This window comes from Eptesicus fuscus, chromosome 9, assembly GCF_027574615.1.
Source record: "Eptesicus fuscus isolate TK198812 chromosome 9, DD_ASM_mEF_20220401, whole genome shotgun sequence".
Classification (NCBI taxonomy): Eukaryota; Metazoa; Chordata; class Mammalia; order Chiroptera; family Vespertilionidae; genus Eptesicus; species Eptesicus fuscus.
In genome coordinates this window covers 41256192-41275524 of record NC_072481.1, presented here as the reverse complement: position 1 = coordinate 41275524, position 19333 = coordinate 41256192, and the positions used below count along the sequence as shown (strand labels likewise).

Here is a 19333-nt window from a genome sequence, read left to right as displayed (position 1 = left end):
ATGACTGACAAGGCCCTCCAGGCCTGGTGCCCACCCTGACCTTCCTCACCTCTCCCCTTGGCCACACTGCCCCGCCTCCTTGTTCCTTCCTAATTCTGCGTTCCTCTGTCTGGGCCACTTCCTTCTGGAGGTTTGCACAGCAGCTCTTTCTCACTCTGTCTTTTTTAAAAAAAATGTATTTTTATTGATTGCAGAGAGGAAGGAAGAGGGAGAGAGAGATAGAAACAACAATGATGAGAGAAAGTCATTGATTGCTGCCTCCTGCACACCCCACACTGGGGATGGAGCTCACAACCCGGGCAGGTGCCCTGACCTGAAATGGAACCGTGACTCCTGATTCATAGGTTGATGCTCAACCACTGAGCCACGCTGGGGGGCTCTCACTCTAAGCCTCAGCGCAAATACCTCCTTCCTGTGGTGGCTTTCCGAATCTGAGATGACAACTTACTCACAGCGCTCCTTACCCCTTTCTCTATTACCCCCTCGCCTGTGCTTTGATTATGGTCTGTTTCCCCTGCTAGAACAGAAGCCCCATGAGGGCAGGGACTTTGTTTTGTCCCTGGATTTGAGACCAGTATCTAGTTCACGTTGAGCACTGAAATGATGAAAGAACAAACTGGGAGGGGAAGTGGAGGCACCAGGGTGGGGATGAGGACTAAGCATGCCTTTGAAGGAGTGGGGGTCTTCCCAGCAGGGGCGGGGTAACCCCACATGCCAGTTCCCAGAGGTTGAGGGTTCATAGTGGGTTTAATACAAATCACTTAGAATTCTTAGGATTTTATACGTGTGTGTGTGCCTAATAAATAAAACGTCTATGAACATAAATACAAATGTATTTGCTAATCAGGAGATGGCAGCAAACTCCACAGAGGTAAGCTATGTGGACAGACTGTAAAATCTTTTTCTATTCAAGATATCAGACTTGTTTTTTCCAAAGATGGGACTTTTCTGGGAAGACTCCCCAGACATAACCTCCTTTGCATTCCCACCGTCTCCTAACTCAGCCTCCCGCTCCAGGACTGGGGCAGCTGTCAGCCATCTCAGACAAAAGGGGCAGGGAACAGAATCCCCACACACATCCCCGACTGCTCAGGGATACAGGCCCCGTCCCACAGGGCCAGACTTGAGACTTTGCTGCAAGCATCAGGTGGTGGGGTCTCCGGGAAAAGCTCAGACCTGGTGCCACCAGCCCTGTGTCCCTCAGCATGCCTGTCATTTATAGTCTTGGGGCCTCGGTTTCTCCATGTGTAAAATGGGGATGATGATAAGATGGTCCACACAGGTTCACTGGGAGGATTCATGAGAAAGGGCACATGGGGTGCTTAGCACATTTTCTGGCCTATGATCAGCCCCTGAGGATGGTGGCTGCTGCTGTTAGAATGAACATCAATGGTGAGTGAAGACCTTCCGCACGCACTTCTCCTGGGGAGAGACTGCAGAGATAAGGTCCACTTTAAGAATCATAACAACTAGTGCTAATTCAGTGCTTTCTATAAACCAAGCTCTGAAGCACAGTGGGGAGGGGACCTCTAGCAGGCAAGGACAGACCCAGGAGCACGGAGCGCTGCGCTGGCCAAGCCAGGATGGAGCACTGAATGCCTTTGCAGGACCTGGGATCAAGCAGACAGAGTGTGACTGCCACCCTGTGCACTGGGGCTTTTGGAAGACAGCTGCTCCAGATGTCACTCACCTCCCGAGCCCCTCTTTACCCTGTCACAGCCTCACAGGTACTGTGCAGGGGGGAGCTACTTGCAGGCCCCTCCTATTGGGAACTGGAAACCAGAGTAAACCTGGTGAGTCCCCCATCAGCTCTCCCGTTGCAGCCCAAAGTGCTCTGGAGCCAGACTGCCAGGGTTTGAATTCTGGTTTCCTCGCTGACTTAGCTGTGTGATCTTAGGCAAGTTAGCTAATGTCTCTGTGCCTCAGTTTTCCCACCTGCAAAATGGGGTTATCTGCTATGAAGATTAAAAATGCTATGGTGAGTAAGGCACTTCAGAGCTTGGTTTATAGAAAGCACTGAATTAGCACTAGTTGTTATGATTCTTAAAGTGGACCTTATCTCTGTGGTCTCTCCACACCTGTTACCCTGGGTGGAACCAACTCACTGCTTCCATTTTGCCCCTCAGGTCAATCCCGCCTCTTCCCCCTCCCATGACCCTATCATCCCTGAGCCCTGGAACACTGGCCTGTGTGCACCACATCTGGGGCCCGCTTGCCCTCTGGCCGCATCCTCGACTAGGCTCCGGCTGGCGGAGCCCCTTTATCTTAGGCTGGTTACCTCCCTGCGCTGGGCCCTGTAAGCCTAGGGGTGGTAAGACTGTGAGTGGCCCCAGGGTATTGCCTGGTGGTCAGAGTTTCCCCACACCCTGCCCACACCTCTGGAAACAGATCCTGGTTGCCTTTTCTCCAGTTAATCCCGTTGGAGTGCCATCTGTTCCCTGCCTGGACCTGACTCATAGGGACACGGACGTCCTCTGGGTCCCACTGGACTCCCCGGACATTGGAGGGAGACCGAGGGTACTTTCCCTGCTTGTAACGACCCTGTTGGCACCGCCAGGCCCCGCTCAGTGCTTGTTCACAGGCACGCTCAGAGGAGGCTTCGGAGGAAATAAACGAACAGATGATTACAATCATAAATAAGGCAGGAAGAGGGAAACTCCTACCGAAATTGCCAGTACTGAAAAACAAAATCTAGAAGGAGGAACATTTAGTCCCAAGCCAGTGGGGGAACCTACAATTACTGAGGACACGCCACGTATTTCTTGAAACCACGGTGAGCTAAGTACCCAGGGCAGGACGAGATTCCTCCCCTCACGTCGAGGACGTTTCCCAGGCTGGCCAAGCCCGCGCGGCAAAGATTTACGTGCCACACACGAAACCTTCTTCTCAAACACACCTCCTTCCCCGCGGTGTGGACTAAGGAAAGAAGTGAACTAACATTTATTGAACACCTGCTTTGAGCCAGGCACCGAGCTTAGTGCTCACAAACTCGTGAGTATTTACTCCTTAGGACACTCTATAGGAAGGATATCACATTATTTCTATCTTTCACAGAGGGAACTGAGGCTCGGGGAGCTTGTAAGGTGACTTGCCGGGGGTCACCGAGCTGGTCCCACCCCACAGCCCACTCTTTCCATTACTCCACACTTTCTCCAAAATATCTTCCAAATTCCGTTGTGTTTTCCACCTGCATTCCTGAGAGTCACGTACCAGGTCTATGGTGTCAAATCTTTCTTTGCAGGAAAACGGGAGCAAGGACAATGTTTAAAGGCACCCAGACCTCTACCTCTACACCCACTGCTCTGCATGTGCCTTTTATCGTGATTATTTTATTTATTTATTTATGTCTGTGTGTGCCTTTTACAGGGACGAATGCGTTGTGCTCTTTTCCCCCCGGTGCTGGGTGAAGGAGGGGAAGGAGGCAGCCTCGCCTGGAATGTGAACTATTTTATCTGATGCATTAATGAGTTTAGCAGAACCCCCAGCATTTGAAGGCAGATGCACTTTGCCATCACTTGTCACTCACAGGCTTCCCAAGGCAGAGGAATTCCAGGCCAGAGAAAAGGTCCCTTTGTCTAGAACTGTAAATGGTCCACAGTCAGAGACAAAGGGTCCAGTTTCAATCGGAATCCAAATAACGATTAACAGCCTTTTCATTCAACAGCCCGAGGAACGGTTTCCAAAGCAGAACTTTATGTGGAGCCCAGACAACCCCTGCTTCTGAGTCAGCTCAGGGGCGTCAGGCCTGGACGAGGACCCATTTTCATGAGGCAGGGCGCGGGTCACAAGGCCCTGCCCTGGGAGATGGGGTTCCCACTTCCTCCAGGGAATGGGATTTTATCTTCCAGGTAGGGAGTCTTTGAGAATATTAGAAGGCAATTGGAAAGCCACTTACAGATCAACTTTTAAGTCAGACTCTTATCTGAACGAAGCTGGCTGAGGTTTAGATAAAATGTAGTGATGGTCAGCCCAGCCAGCATGGCTCAGTGGTTGAGCTTCAACCTGTGAACTAGGAGGTCATGGTTCTATTCCAGGTCAGGGCACATGCCCGGGTTGTGGGCTCAATCCCCAGTAGGCTGGGTGTAGGAGGCAGCCAATCAATGATTCTCTCTCATCATTGATGTTTCTATTTCTCTCTCTCTCTCCCTTCCTCTCTGAAATCAATAAAAAATATATTTTAAAAAATGCAGTGATGGTTTCCCTCCTGGGGAAAATGACAAGGAAATGTGACTTCTCACATCCTTCCTCTTTCTGCGTGAGAATGGTTTATTTCCATAGGCTTTGGGCTCTTCAGGAAAGGAGCCACCATCATCAAATGGTTACAAACTGGGCAGGAAAGTTCAGAAATCTGGGCCTGTACATACCTGGGTTATAATCTGTTCCTGCTCCTTACTGGCTGCTTGAGTTTGGACAGTTAATGTAATTTACCTCCATGAGCCTCAGTTTCCCTGTCTATAAAATGGGGGCATCAATGTCTACCTTTTGGTGGTATGTGATGACTAAATGTATATGGAGTGATTCCCACTCATAGACAATGGGAGCTTGGTTAATGGGAGTAATTTCCGTACTGAACATCCTGGTATATTTGCCCTTGGACTGTGTACTTTTTTATGCTGTCCTCTGGCTTGTGCCTCAGTCTACTTATCTATAAAATGGAGATAAACGACTTTTGTTAGATCTCATGATATGCAGGGGTCAATTACGCCCATCACATCTGGGAAAGCTCTCATCTGCCAGAATCTGCATGGCCTAGAGGGGGAAGGAACCTATGATGTGACAGAATCAGGAGCAGAGAACCTGACCCTCTGAGAGGTAAGGAATCCAGGGGTTGGGGAACAGCCAGGATCATGGTAAATGGGGGGCAGTGTCGGATGGGCTCATATCAGGCTGGCGCTAGAGCAGGGTCCAGTCCTCCCCTACTTCCCTGCCCCGGAGCCTGGCCACCCTGGGATGGGTCCTGGGAGGGGAACAGCAGTCCCCAGGAGACACTGGCAGAGGAAGGAATAAGAGGGGGAAGGGCACCAGGTCCAGAGGGATGGCGGTCCAGGCCAACCTCTGGGACACCAGCAAGCCTCCTGCCAGTGGAGCCCCTTCCTTGGAGACATGGGTCTGCCCTACAGATCCTGCTCTGCTTTGTCTGCTCAGATCACAGAGTGGTCAGTCCACCATTCTGGATCCTCCCCATCTGTGTCATGATCCCTGATTCTGATGAAGGGCTCAGGGTCTTAGGGCTCAAAATTTCCATCCACAGCCAGACCCACAGTCCCCGTAGCAGCTGGGATCCGCATTTCCTCATCAACTCCTCCAGATGGCTTGCCCTGCACCATCACGGTTGGTCCACACCTGGGAGAGGTGCCCCTCTGTTTCCATTATGCCCGGTGCTTTCCTCACTCGGAGCTCCTGCTACACTAAATTTAACACGTCTGTGTGCTACTGCCTTCCTCTACAGACCTTGATTTCCTTGGAGGCAGATATTATATTTTATTCAGCTCTGTATCTTCAATATTCTCCACAATGTCTAGGTCAGAAGAGGTACTATTGAGTAAATATCTGAATTAGGACCTAACCCTATGGACCACTCTTACCTCATTTCCTACCATCATCCCATAGTTGGATTCCCAGAGAAGTCACTTTCCCCATCATCATGACAAAAATTCCAGAGTTACTTTTAAAAAACAAACACTTTAACATAGTAAATATTCAAAATAATTTGGCACACCACCTATATGCTCCTCTTCTCAACCCTGTCTAGATCTTGGCCATGACCATTTGCTGCCAAGGCTAAGATGACCTTCCCTCCTCCTCCTCCTCCTCCTCAGACTTACCAGTAATGTCCGCGTGCATTTGCACAAAAAGGGGATTCTTGCTCAGGCCTCCACACAGGAAAAGAGTGCTGATCGAGTGCCCCGCTGCCTCCATGGCCTCTATAATGAAGCGGGTCCCGAACTTGAAGGGAAAACAGAAGGAAGCATCAGGGTGAGAGCAAAAGAACATTTACGAAGTATTCACCCAGTGCTGGACACGGCCCTGAGAGCTTTACATCCGTCCCTACCTCGGACAGTGAGACCCCAAGAGATCAGGGTGTCTCTAATCACAGAGTTCACACCTGCCTGCCTGGGAATCCTCCTAATGACTACATCATTTGCTTCTATCAGTTGCTGCACGATATTGATCAAAACAAATGACAACCTTAATGCAGTTAATAGATATTAATACAGTTCATTCAAACCAGTATTTGATTAGTCTATGGTGGCCCAGGTCTTCTATTAGGAACTAGGAATGGAGTGATTAGCAACAGTGCTCTCAAAATAATGGTCAGTGGTCCCTGAGTCTATCTTTTTTCCTTAAATAAGAACTAAGACATCTGTTCCTTGAAAAAAGACACCAACAAACGGAGCAGCAGAAACACAGAAAGAGGGTTCTAAATGCACAGAGAAGGAGAGACTCAGGCATCGGGCTGACAAAGGGCTAAAATGGCCTTTGTTACCACATGAAACCAGGTAGTGGTTCCCATAACGAGGCTTCCAGAGCCAGAATCCATTCCCCAGCAGTGCTTGACGACCTGGGATGATGCAGAAATCACAGGGTCTGGCTGGATCAGGGCTTGGCTGTATCTTTATTTCAGCCCTTGAGTCTTTACAGCTTCATAAAATGTGTTATCCTCATCTTCGTCTTGCTAAATTTATGGACCTCGGTAAGAAAATGTTGATGCGTGGGAGGAGGATACCATCATAGGGTCATCATGGTAAATCTCAATATACTTATTTTTTAGTGCTAGCTAGGACATTCAAATGGCTGAAAGTCATAATTGGTTTGGAAGTTCAAAAACCAGAAGTTCCCAAATCCTAATTCATTTGGGATAAGAATTAAAAACAAAAAAGATTAAGTGCGATGTGGCCTCAGGCGGCCAGAAGAGGGTTTTTGGTAGAGAGATAGCCCTTAAAAAGTTTAGAGACTGAGAAATTTTTGGGGATGACAAGGTCTTAGGTGTGGACATGGGAGTGAGATGCTGAAGCACACAGATGAGCAGGTCGAGGGAGAGGAGGAGGTCAAGGATCTGAGAGACCACAGGTGGTGCAGCCACCAAGAAGTAGTCAGGTTTGAGCTGGAGAGAATGCATGAGCCAGTATCACAAATGGAAGTGCAGCGTCGCTGGCAGGTTGGTACCCAAGTACATAGAGAGGATGTAGTTTAGCTTGAGGACATGCCATAGAGGCTTAACCAAAGTAAAGAAATAAGGTTTGAGAAGTGGTTTAAATGCTCCCATGACCCCCAGGGGGTGGAATGTAGGGCAAGCAAAGCCTGGGCTAGAGGTGCCTCTGGGAGAGGGGGTGACTGGAGAGTGATCTGGGGACCATGGAATCCTGATTGCTGTGGAATAAATGATGAGGGAGAGACAGTTCAGGAGCAAAAGAACAGCAATTCCAGCCCAAGGTCTATGGGGTTTGTAGAAGCTATTAGTGAATCTGATAAGGTGAAACTTGGGCCGCTGAAGATAATCCACAGCTGTAGTGGGTTTTAAAAAAAATTTAAAACATGTTGTACCACATAAGGCCAGATGCTGCTTATTGATTATGGTTGATTACCCCCAGATGTTCTTAAGCTTTTTGGCAGTCTTGAACCCTCTTGAGAATGTAATAGAACCTATTGACCTCCCAGAAAAAAAGTCATATACGAAACCATATTATAAATAATTTGCAGAGGTCTACAGGTGCCCATATGTCCACCATGGATCATCTGGTGTCCATGGAGTACAGGTAACCCTCATCTGCTCTAGGGGCATGAATCTATAATAGGTAAGATCATGGCTTTTGAATGTAAAAGATTAAGGCATTTTGCCTATTTCTTGAATCAAACCTCCACCTAGCCTTTCTAAGACTCAATTCTCATTTTTAAAATGGGAATAACATCATACGAGGTTCACCCCAAAATTTTATGGATTTTCAGAATTAACATGAAAAAAATTAAATTTCAGTCTTCAGTTTCATGAAATACAGTAAGCCCTGCCCCGTAAGGTTGCTGTTATAGACAGTGTGCCTAGAAGAGTGTCAGTGTTGAGTGCATGGGGAGTGTTTAGACATGTGAATCGTTCTCATGATTAGCTCTCTGCTATGCACTTAAATGTCATCTCTAATCTATGACAAATTCGAACACCGCATATTGCTATTCTCATTTAGGAGTTATACATTTGCTTAAGGGAATAGAGGCTGTATAGGGGGGAGGAGCTGCCTCCCAATGTGCATGGAAATGACATGCAAAATTGATATTTCTAAACCAGGGACTTGGGCTCATGTGATCAGAGGGCCTGAGTTGAGGGTAACACAAAGCCCAGTGCCTGGGAAAGGAAAGAAAGGATCAGAACAAGAGGCACTCCCTCCAGAGGGGCTGTGACAGCCTGTCTCTCCCTCGTGTGGCATTGTTGGCCGAAATTTCCCACTCACTGGCGTTAGTTACAGGGCCTTGCCTTTCCCTGTCCCAGCCTCCACTCTGTGAACCACTCCACCCGCCTTAGATGCTCGCCAAAGGGCTTTGTGCTGCAATGATTCTGTGCTCACCTTTCTGGAAAAACTGTTTTCACAGAGATTTAAATTAAAATTAGGCCATTCCACTGGGAATGTACAGAACCAAATGCAAATCGTGAGACTTCAAATGCAAATAGTACTTTTGAAGGGCCTATTCTGAAAAGAAAACTGTGGAAGGACAGGCTATGGATAAGCTGCGTGTTTGACAGGTCTTTCAATGAAGTGTGATCACGAGAGAATTTTACTTGGAAGAGGGTTTCGCAAGGTCCCAAGTTAACTTCTTTACAATATGTCTTCAATTTCATTCTATTTCTACAAAATACCAATCACAGATATGACTATAGAGAGCAACTAGCCTAACTTTAACCTATCAAAATAGGTGCTAGGGCCTTATTCAAAGCCAGAGATCGATGTTCATTTTCAAGTTTAACATTATTGGAAAATATCTGTTATTAGACTGCTTAATTAAAATGCACATTTTTGCCTAAAAGATCAGCACACACAGATACCTTTGCAAAACAGACTGAACTCCTCACAGTTCAACTGACTCCATAATAATGTCCTATTGCGAAATCTCTGTCTTAAATCGCCTCCCCTTTGTGGTAGTATAAAGGTCATTAAGACAATAGACAAAATAAATATAATAGCTTTTAATACATGTATGGCCCATTGCATACAAGATTGATTTTCCCAGTGTGTGGTATTTGGAAAAATGTAGTGGCTCTGCCACCCAACCCCCACCTCTCCGCCACACACACACCATCTGCATTAAGTTTATCCTCGTTCATACATTCTTAGACTTCTGCTGCAGAATTTAGCAGGCAGGGGACCCAGATGAGGCAATCCTGGACAAATGAACAATGTTTTCTAAGATGTGCCAAGTCAAAACTGTTCTTGGGAATGCCTGGGAGCTTGTTTTATCCAGGCAGCTTTTACAAATAGATCAAAAGCAAATGCGGCGTGGTCACGTGCAAAGAGCTGACGTGAGGCAGTGAGACGGACAGAGGTTCAAATTCCGACCCTGTCATACACTAGCTGTTTGGACCTTGGCAAGTGGTTTTCCCTCGGTGTGTAAAATGAGGACGATATCGCTGACTTACAGGTTATAGTCTTAAGCCACAGAGGGGTAAGGCACTCTGTTCGGTGCCTGGAACTGAGAGTGGGTGTCAATGAGAGGTAATAGTTGTTATGATCCTGTGGTGTGCACCCTGTGTGGCCTCGTTCTTCATGTCCACCTCTTAGCAAGAATGCAGAGCATCACACAGCTCTGATTTTCCAAGATTATTCGTTTCAGCAAGCGATTCGTTCTATTATAAGACTTTCCATACAGTAACAGTGAGGAATCAGAAAATAAAAGTTTCTCAATACATCACCCATTTAGCTTTATTTTAGAAATCTCACCTCTGCTCCATTATTAGTTATCTGAAATTGACTGATTAACCTCATTGAGGCTTAGGTTTCTAATCTGTGGAATAGGGATTATCATACATATCTCACAAGGTTGCCAGATAATGTCTGTAAAATATTTAGCACAGTGCCTGGCACATCATACCCCCAAACTATATTATTTATTATCATTATCATCATTACTATAAAACAGATCACTAAATCATTGTTTTTACTAATGATGTGCACTTCTGTTCTCCATTTTCATCTTACTAGTCATGCTTCCATTTTGATGGATGTGAGAATTGTCTGTTTTTGACCACGTCCCCATGAATAAAGCAGGCTGACTGATTTCACTGAACTGGCCAAGCTATTAAATCAATAAGACAGTGGTTTAAGAAAAATAAATTCAAACTTGTCTATAAACAAAAAGGACTGTTTAATCAAGCTGGTTGATTCCATACTCCTATGTAGTTGCATGAAAGACCACATGTCCTGTTAGTGGGTGGGAAGTTCTATTCTCCTATTAGACGAGCATGGTGCCTGGACACATCTGCACATAAGGAAAGCACCTTTGCAGGTGATACGGACATGTGGGGAAAATGCATATAGTTCTATTATTTGAAGCAATGAGCTTATGAAAGAGGTATGGAGAAACAGAATAGTTGAATAGCATAGAAGTATATCCATAGAGCATTAACAACCAAAAAAACCAAACACGTGGTTTAAATAGGTATGTTTCTGAAAAGGAATTTTGAATCTGAACTTAATGAACTGATTTTTCCTTTCTGTTGGTGCCCATTTTTTTCTCCAGAGTGACTAAGTTCACTGGAATACCTGTTATTTGGGGGTTCATACCAGCTCTGAGACCGTGAAAGCCATGAGCCACTACCTCAACCTGTACTTTCTAACATGTACACATACAATCTTTTGTGCATGATTTTAGGGGTTAGAAGCCTTTTGTAGTCCACCCAAAGTCCACTCTAGAGAATAAGATTCCTTAGACAATCATGTTTGAGCTTTTGTAATTTTGTTTTCATTTTTTATTGACCTTTAGTTTAAGAGCGCATAATACTTTAAATTTAAATTATTTTCTTTCTCCATTCCTAACATCTGAAACTTTCATTTACAGTAAGTAGCTAATTATCTAAAACCAAACACTTTTGTCTTCTAAGAAAGCTTACTATTTAAAGAAACCCTATAATTATTTTTTTGCAAAGTGAATAATATCACATGTTTTATGAATTTGGACATTCCTAATCCCTGTCTTTCTTAATGCAAGCATACATGGCAGCTACTTGCTTGCTTCTAGTCAACTGAACTTAGAAGATAAATTAGATAAATGAAAAGTATGATGGTCCAAGACTTTAACACCTTTCAGCTATTTGAAGTTATTAATAAAGCAAGTGAAGACCTTCATCAAGATTTCCTTCTGAACAGACACCCATCTCTTTCTGGCAAGCTCCCTTTAATTAAAAATCTCTGTCACAAAAGCATATGATGTATCTTGCAATGCATATGGTTTAAAGTTTACTGATACCATAAGTCTCTCAAAAAATAGCATTAAAACTCTCATAACCACATCAAAATTACAACTAAACTACATGGCAACCATCATTCAGAACCGCATGAAATCTAGCTGAATGAAAGTCCTACAATTAAGAATATAAAGAAGGAGCCACATCCAGACTGGTAGGAGGGGTGGAGAGGAGGAACAGACCCATACCCATACCCATTTGTGGTGGATAAAAATTGGGAGGGATATCTCAGCTGTAGAGGTCCCAGCCCCACAGCCCAGGGTTCCAGTGGCAGGAAGAGAAGTCCCCATAACTTCAGGCTGTAAAAAAACAGTGGGGATTGAGGCTGAGTGAGACAGAAGGCTGCTGGAGTCCCAGGCAGTTCCTCTTAAAGGGCTGGAACTCTGGCTCACTCCCTCTGAGCTCCAGCGCTGAGGCAACAGCTTAAATGGCACCAGGGACATATGGGAGGAACTGCAGTGTACAGCATCCGAGCATCTGGGGGAGTGGGCAGCATTCTCCCAGACAGAAGTGCTGGCAGAGGTCATTGTGCCTTTTCTGAGCCCTCCCATCACAGAGCTGGCAGGAGGATGCCATATCTGAGTCTTCATCAACCTGGCTAATATCTTTGGCTCTGCCCTGGTGATTCCATGAGAATCCACCCGACCCAACTTTCAGGCCCACCCAAGCAGTTTCCAGTGGTTTTTCCATATAAACAGCCTATCTTGGCTCATGCTTCATATTTTCCTAAAGTCTTACAAATAGGCAGCATCTGGCCTCGGTGAGTCCCATACCTCTCTCTGAGTGATCCAGGCCCTGCACTAGTGGCAGCAGGCCTTGGTTTACAGCCTGGCCCTCTTTGGGGCACATTCAAGCCCAGCACAAATAGCAGCTATCTATAGATGGCTTTGAAGCTTGTGTTGGGTGGCCCTGGGAAGAATATGGGCAGTAGCTGACCTTGGCCTGCACCTCCTGGGAGACCCCAGAGCCAGTGTACCCGGTGGACAGCTTCAGACCACATTGGAGTAACACCCAACCACCTCCAAAAGTGATACCCTCAAGAGGAAGACACAGTGAGCACCAGAGCCCCACTGAAGTAAGTTCTGATCCATGGGATGTGCCCTTGAACAACTGATCCTCTATGGTGGTCATAGCCAGTCCTTGCAGCTATAGACTTGGGGGTAAATCTCTCTGACTGATGTGCCAACAGCAATTAAGGCTCAACTACAACAGGAGGATGTACACCAAGTATGTCTCATGGGCTGCATGTAGCCCACAATGAATATTTTTGCGGCCCAGCCAATATAACAATATGTAAGAAACATTTTAATAAAAATTTCATAACTTAATTTTTACAATATCCTGTTATACATAATCATTACTAATGAACTACAACATTTGCTAATGTTTGATTACTATAATTGTGTTGCATTCATTTCCCTTACGTGCCTTACATGCAGGCGCACCATTTTTCTCCACTAATACTAGCAGCGAATATTTTAGCAGCCAATTGCCACATCATTAGTCTTGGACTGACTAGTGTGGTGTGTGCAACAGGAAATATTTTGCTTTCGGAGAACAAGAAAAATAGGTTTATTTGTGTTATGCTTATTAATTTGTGCAGTTATTCAGTGTCTGGTTAAGTTAATGTTCAAGAAAAATATTAATTTTTATTAAAATGTTCTATTATTTTATGTTAATGGTTACTCATTTATTTCAGCCCTTTGTATTCAGCATGTCTCTATCAAAATAAACCTATGTGTCTATGAAAATCAAAGCTCTTGTTTTTTTTTGTGACCCACATAAACTTAAACCTTGTTTATTTGGCCCATGTTAGTCTTTGAGTTTGACATGCTTGTTGTACACAGTCCACACAGGAGGGGGAATGTGAATGGGGAGGTTGAGCCACTGAACCTACTATACAAGGCCACTCTACCAAGCCAAGAGACAAAGCAGCTCTACCTAATACACAGAAACAAACACAGTGAACTTCCAAAATGAAGAGACAAAGAAACATGTCCCAAATGAAAGAACAGAACAAAACTTCAGAAAAAGGACTAAACAAAATGAAGACTAGATACAGAGTTCAAAATATTGATGCTCAATGAACTTAGAGGACAAGTAGATGAACTTAGAGAGAACTTCAACAGCATCAAAAAGGGCATGGAAACCATAAAACAGAACCAGTCAGAAATTAAGGAAACACTAACTGAAATAAAGAATAATTTATAGAGAATCAATAGTAGAATAGATGAAGCCAAGAATCAAATCAGGGATTTGGAATACAAAGAAGCAAAAAACACCCAATTGAGAATACCAAAAGGGAAAAATAATTTTAAAAAATGAGGATGATATAAGGAACCTTCAAGTGTACCAACTTCAAGTGTAACAACATTTGCATCATAGGGGTGCTGGAAGTAGAAGAGAGCAAGAAATTGAAAACCTATTTGAAAAAATAATAACAGAAATTAACCTGGTGAAGAAAATAGACTTACAAGTCCAGGGAGCACAGAGACTCCCAAACAAGGTAAACACTAAGAGGCCCACACCAAGACACATCATAATTAAAATGTTAAGGACAAAGGGAAAATCTTAAAAGCAGCAAGAGAAAAGCAGTTAGTTATGACAGCTCTCATAAGTCTGTCAGATGATTTCTCAACAGACACTTTGCAGGGCAGAAGGGATTGACAAGAAATATTCAAAGTAATGAAAGCAAGGACCTGCAACCAAGATTCCTCTAACCAGAAAGGCTATCATTTAGAATTGAAGGACATAGAAAGAGCTTCCCAGACAAGAAAAAACTAAAGGGGTTCACCACTAATCCAGTATTATATGAAATGTTAAAGGGTCTTCTTTAAGAAGAAGAAAAAGATAAAAATGTGAACAATAAAATGGCAATAAATACGTATCTATCAACAATTGAATCTAAAAAACAAAATAAACAAACAAGCAAAACAGAAACAGACTCATAAATACAGAGAACATTTTGACAGTTGCCAGATGGAAGGGGGGTTGGGAAAGGATCGGTGAAAAAGGTGAAAGTATTAAGAAGTACAAATTGGTAGTTACAGAATAGTCACAGGGATGTAAAGTATAGCATAGGGAATATAGTCAACAATCCTATCTAATAAAAGGGTAATATGCAAATTAACCATCACCCCATCACAAAGATGGTGGCACCCATAGCCATAAGATGGCAGCGCCCAGTCCTCTCAGCCCCGTTGGAGTTCCCCAGTCCTAGGGGGGGGGGGCATGGGTGGGCAGCGCTGAGAACAGGCAGTGTGAGCAGCCTGGCGGAATGCTTACTTCGTTGCCGCAGGGACGAGGCAAGTGTTCCACCCCGGCCGCAGAGGGCCTCTGGGCAGTGGGTGCTGAGCGGCCAGGCCCCGCAGAGAGCTACTGGTGCACGGATTCGTGCGTAGGGTTACTAGTATTGTAATAGCTATGTATGGTATCACATGGGTACAATATTTGTCAGAATGATCACCTAGTAAGTTATATAATGTCTGATCACTGCGGTGTATACCTGAAAATAATATATCGTATGTCAACTATAATTGAAAAATAAATGATTAAAAATGTATGTTTTTATATTTATAGAGAAATACAATTGACCCTTGAACAATATGGGTTTGAACTGCACTGGTCCACTTATATGCAGAATTTTTTTCAATAAATACTATAAATTATTTTCCCTTCCTTATATTTTTTTAATAACATTAAAAGAAATAAAAAAATAAAAATTGCATTAAAGTGTCTTACAGCAATGGCTTGAACTGTGGCCAGGTAGAGAATGGCAAGATCATCAAGGTCCTGAGATAATTTCAATCCGGTGACCTGCAGAGATGAAAACAAAAAAAGAAGATGATGGCCAAAAGGAGCTGCTATGGATAGAGTTAATTCCCACGAAACACATTCAGATGTGTTTTCTTGCTGAAACAAGTTCATATGCAAATCCCCTTTTTTGTGAGCTGAATGTGAAATGACTACTAAATTGTTTAATCTCCAGACCGGGAAAAACTATCCCTTCTTCCTCAGAAATGCCTTGCCTTGAATTAAACAAAAACAAAACAAATACTATAGGAAGATTGTGTTTGGTATTTCTGAGCATGGAATAAAATTTCTTTCCTCTTCTTTAAAAAAAAATCTTATTACACACATCTTTGGCTTACAGAATGCAATAACAAGTAGTAGTGGCATTCTCATAAAAGTTGATCTTATTCCAAGTTCTGCTACTGTCAGGATTCAGTGTAACAGCATCCAAGGGATATTCAGGGTAAAATAATATGTCTCCTATAAATGTTATACCTACTAGGGGGTAATTTAGAATCAGTGGTTTTCAGGGGAATCCCATTAAAGTCAATCGGAACCACATGCTTATATGGGACGTGTCAATCTCTGAGAGATTCCAGAACTGAACAGGATGCAGGGTTTGAATGCCTTTGAGACTTGTTCACCATCCCACTTTCATATTTCCCCTTCATTGAGGTGTCCTCTTGCGATCTTTTCAGAGGGTTAAGACTGCTGGTTCCATGAAACCTAGTGTGAAGTTTGTGGGCATTGATACCAGAGTTCACTTTATATCTTCACATTACAAAAATTAATTCACCCAACATGCATTTACTCAAAGCCTACAGGGGCATGGTCTAGAGTTCAACAAGGTGGTGACATGCATCTTGCATTATAACACAAGAGTGGAGTGGTCCACCATCCCTTCGTCTCTCCAGATTCCACCCCCCACCATGATTAAGGGGCCAGTATTGGCCTGTTGGCAGGGCACAAACACCACTCTGTTACCCAAATCAGAAACCAGAAAACAGGGAGCACTCTTCCCTGACTTTCCTCTGCCTCCCCATATTTAACCAGTGTCCAAGTCTTGCATATTTGATTCCCCTCCCCCTTATTTTTTGCATTCCTCCCCTTTCTTCATCCTGTCTCTCACTTAGTTAAACCAGGCCACCATTATGTCCCTCCTGCTTGTTGAATTAGCCCCTGGGCAGATCTCTCTACTACAGAGCTAATAATTATTCTCAAATGCAAATTTGATCATGATACTCCTTGTTAAACATTCTACCTCTTACCCTAGTTTTGAAGCAGAAATGACTTTGCTGTCTTATGTGCTTCTTTCCGGACTTGCCCCTGCTCACTACTATGGCACCTGAACTTGTCCTTCCTCACTTAGCATCCTATGCTCCAGCTATTCTGAGTACTCAACTCAGTCTGTCAATATGCGGATTCCTGCTGATAGTTATTCTTGGCAAGTAACTGGGCAGCTAGATGAAAAAAAAAATGGCTTTGATTTTAAACCAGAGGAGCATTAAGGTTTGAAGGAGAGACCAGAGAGGAACTCTGGGGAGAGGAACTCTCAAGCCAGGAACTCTGTGAAGGGTCATCTCTCATGAAACTCCCCAGAGACCTAAACAGACATAAGCACGTTTGAACTAGGAGAGAACATAAACAATGCTGATAATATAGAAGTTCATTTCATAATCTTCCTGAGGAAATAATTTGCCTAAAAGCACACAGAGAATAGAAAAATAGAAACCAAAACCTGAGTATTCTGAAAGACTGCTTGTGTTCTTCACCACAGTACCTCCAATGCCTAGCACTGTGCCTGACACATAGTAGATGCTAAGTTAATACTTGTTGAATGTGTGAATTAGTGACAATCCAATGCTCTCTCTTCCTTTCATATACTACTCTTTCCTAATATCCTATCCTTCTCTGTCATTACACAATTAGGAGAGGATAATACTTACTACCTAAACCCCTCATATATTCAGAAGGGACAAGACATTTGTTCCATGTCCCAAGACAGAACACTGGAAGATCACTTATAGTTGCTCACTCCATGCCCTCAACACCCCAACCTTCATACTTACCATTCCTCATGGGAGGAGTGGTTTACATAAGATTGGAGTAAAAGTAGGGTCCCTATAGCACATGAGGAACCTTTGTGTGAATTAGAAAAATGGTGCCCCCTTCAGGTGGATTAAATACATAAGGCATGCCATCTGGGAGAGTGATTTCTAAAAAGGAGCAGAGTGAACAGGATGTCAGCCTGTCATCCCCCGCGCCCCCTTCACTTCGTCCCCCCTCTCCCCCCCTGCAACTGAATAGCTTGTATAAGTAACCAGCGCCATGACAAGCCATGGTCCTGGGTAAAGATCACTAGTCCTGAATGGTATCTCTCTCTCTTTCTTCTGTACTGGCCAGGCCTCACTAGTGTCTCTGTTGTTGATCTACTGGGAAAGCTTCTCTTCCAGAGCCAGTCCAAGATGACTGGTTTCCTCTCCCCAGGCATCAATGTGATGTGAATCAAGTCGTAACTCATCAGCGTGACTGGGTACGTATCTGCTAGGGAGACCCATATTCTCCTATAGGACAATCCTGTCCCAGACTTGGATAAATTATAATGGTAGTGGCGGGGGGGGGGGGGGGGAGGCGGGAGGGGAGAAGGAATTTGACTTCGTATATAAGATACACTATTTTATTCATTTATTAGGAATCCCAGTGCCCTTTATAATAACATGATAATGTAAATAGTTCTGATATCTTTCCCAATTAGTAAGACCCCACAGAGAGGAGTATGATATTGCCAGATTTAGCTTTTTTAAAATATATATTCATAAAGACTTTTAAAAAGCACTGGTATTGGAGCAAAAAAAAATGTCATGGACCCTTCTCTAAATTTCGAGTCTCTCCAAGAGCTCAGAGCTTATAGGGCAGAAAAGAGAAAATAGTTTCTTTTCTTTGGAAACTGAGAATGAGATAATCAATGGAAATCAGCACTACATTTAACTGTTGAGCTCAATAGGAGCTGTGACAAAAGGGAACTCATAATGGGGGGACACAGCATTTCTTTTTTCGATAAATAAAACATACCTATCCTTCAAGGGAGAAAAAGTTACTCCTGGGAAGAAGACACTCAGTACAAAAGGGAGTCAGCCAGCACACTTCTCCCATGGCTATTTCCCACATTCCCTCACCACTAGCATCGGGGCCCTGGAGTTGAGATGTGACTCATTGGAAAACATTTCTCTTAACAGCGCAATGTTACTAAGGTGTGGGGCACTGGGGAGGGGAACCATGCTTCTGTGACATCTCACCTGATATGCATGAAGGTGGAGACATTGGAAGGCATCTGATTATGCCCATGGATTCTCTCAAATTCCATGGACCTCAGCCCTGCCTTGGCAAAAGTCAAATGACAGCCCATGATGGAACTTTCTAAGGAATGTGGACCTGCCATGTGGACCGCTTAGGAGGCCATAGAGGGCCCTGAGGGAGCTGTTGGTAGGAGGGTGGCAGCAGTGCCCTGGGAATGACAGGGATATGTTGTGGGAGGTGCAGCTTTGTAAGCAGTGAGACAGCTGGGATAGGACAGATGAGCTGACACCCCTGGCTGAAGGTTGAATGGCTCCAGCAATAAGAGGAAGTGGGAAGAATGCATAAGTGGAAGAAATGTGTTTACAGATGTGCATGTGCCTATTTTGAATGTCTGGGCGAAACAGCAAAATGTATGGGGAATCCCCAGGAGACAGCTGCAGTGGTAAGCACATTTTATTTATTTGGGCTATTGTGTAATGAGAACTGTAGGAGGAAACATGTATAATTACTATTTAGAGATGTGTGAAAGATGTATACGGTGGCCAAAGAGATGCAAACTGCGTGTGATGACTTCAACATCTTAGATAATGGTTATAGAATGCTTATGTACATCTGGGGATTTCTAAGCTTATAAGAGAAGTGTAGGGGAGTGGAAAGATGGTAAACTTTGCAGCAAGACACCTGGGTTTAAATCCTGACATAACCCCTAACTGGCTGCATAACAGTGTGTTTTGCAACCTCTCTGAGCCTCACTTTTTTTACTTGTAAAATAAGAATAATATCTCAATAATATATGTG

General features: G+C 44.1%; 1 protein-coding gene across 4 annotated transcripts in view; it reads right to left on the bottom strand.

Annotated features, from left to right (window-relative positions):
- Positions 1-19333, bottom strand: part of FGGY (FGGY carbohydrate kinase domain containing) — a 398594-nt gene that overhangs the window by 80680 nt on the left and 298581 nt on the right. For all 4 annotated transcript variants that reach the window (XM_028142287.2, XM_054720996.1, XM_054720995.1 and 1 more), the window contains exons 12-13: positions 15188-15262; positions 5826-5946 (exon numbers count right to left, since the gene is read on the bottom strand). In XM_028142287.2, coding sequence (XP_027998088.2) covers positions 5826-5946; positions 15188-15262 — 196 coding nt within the window. The remainder of the gene's footprint in view (positions 1-5825; positions 5947-15187; positions 15263-19333) is intronic.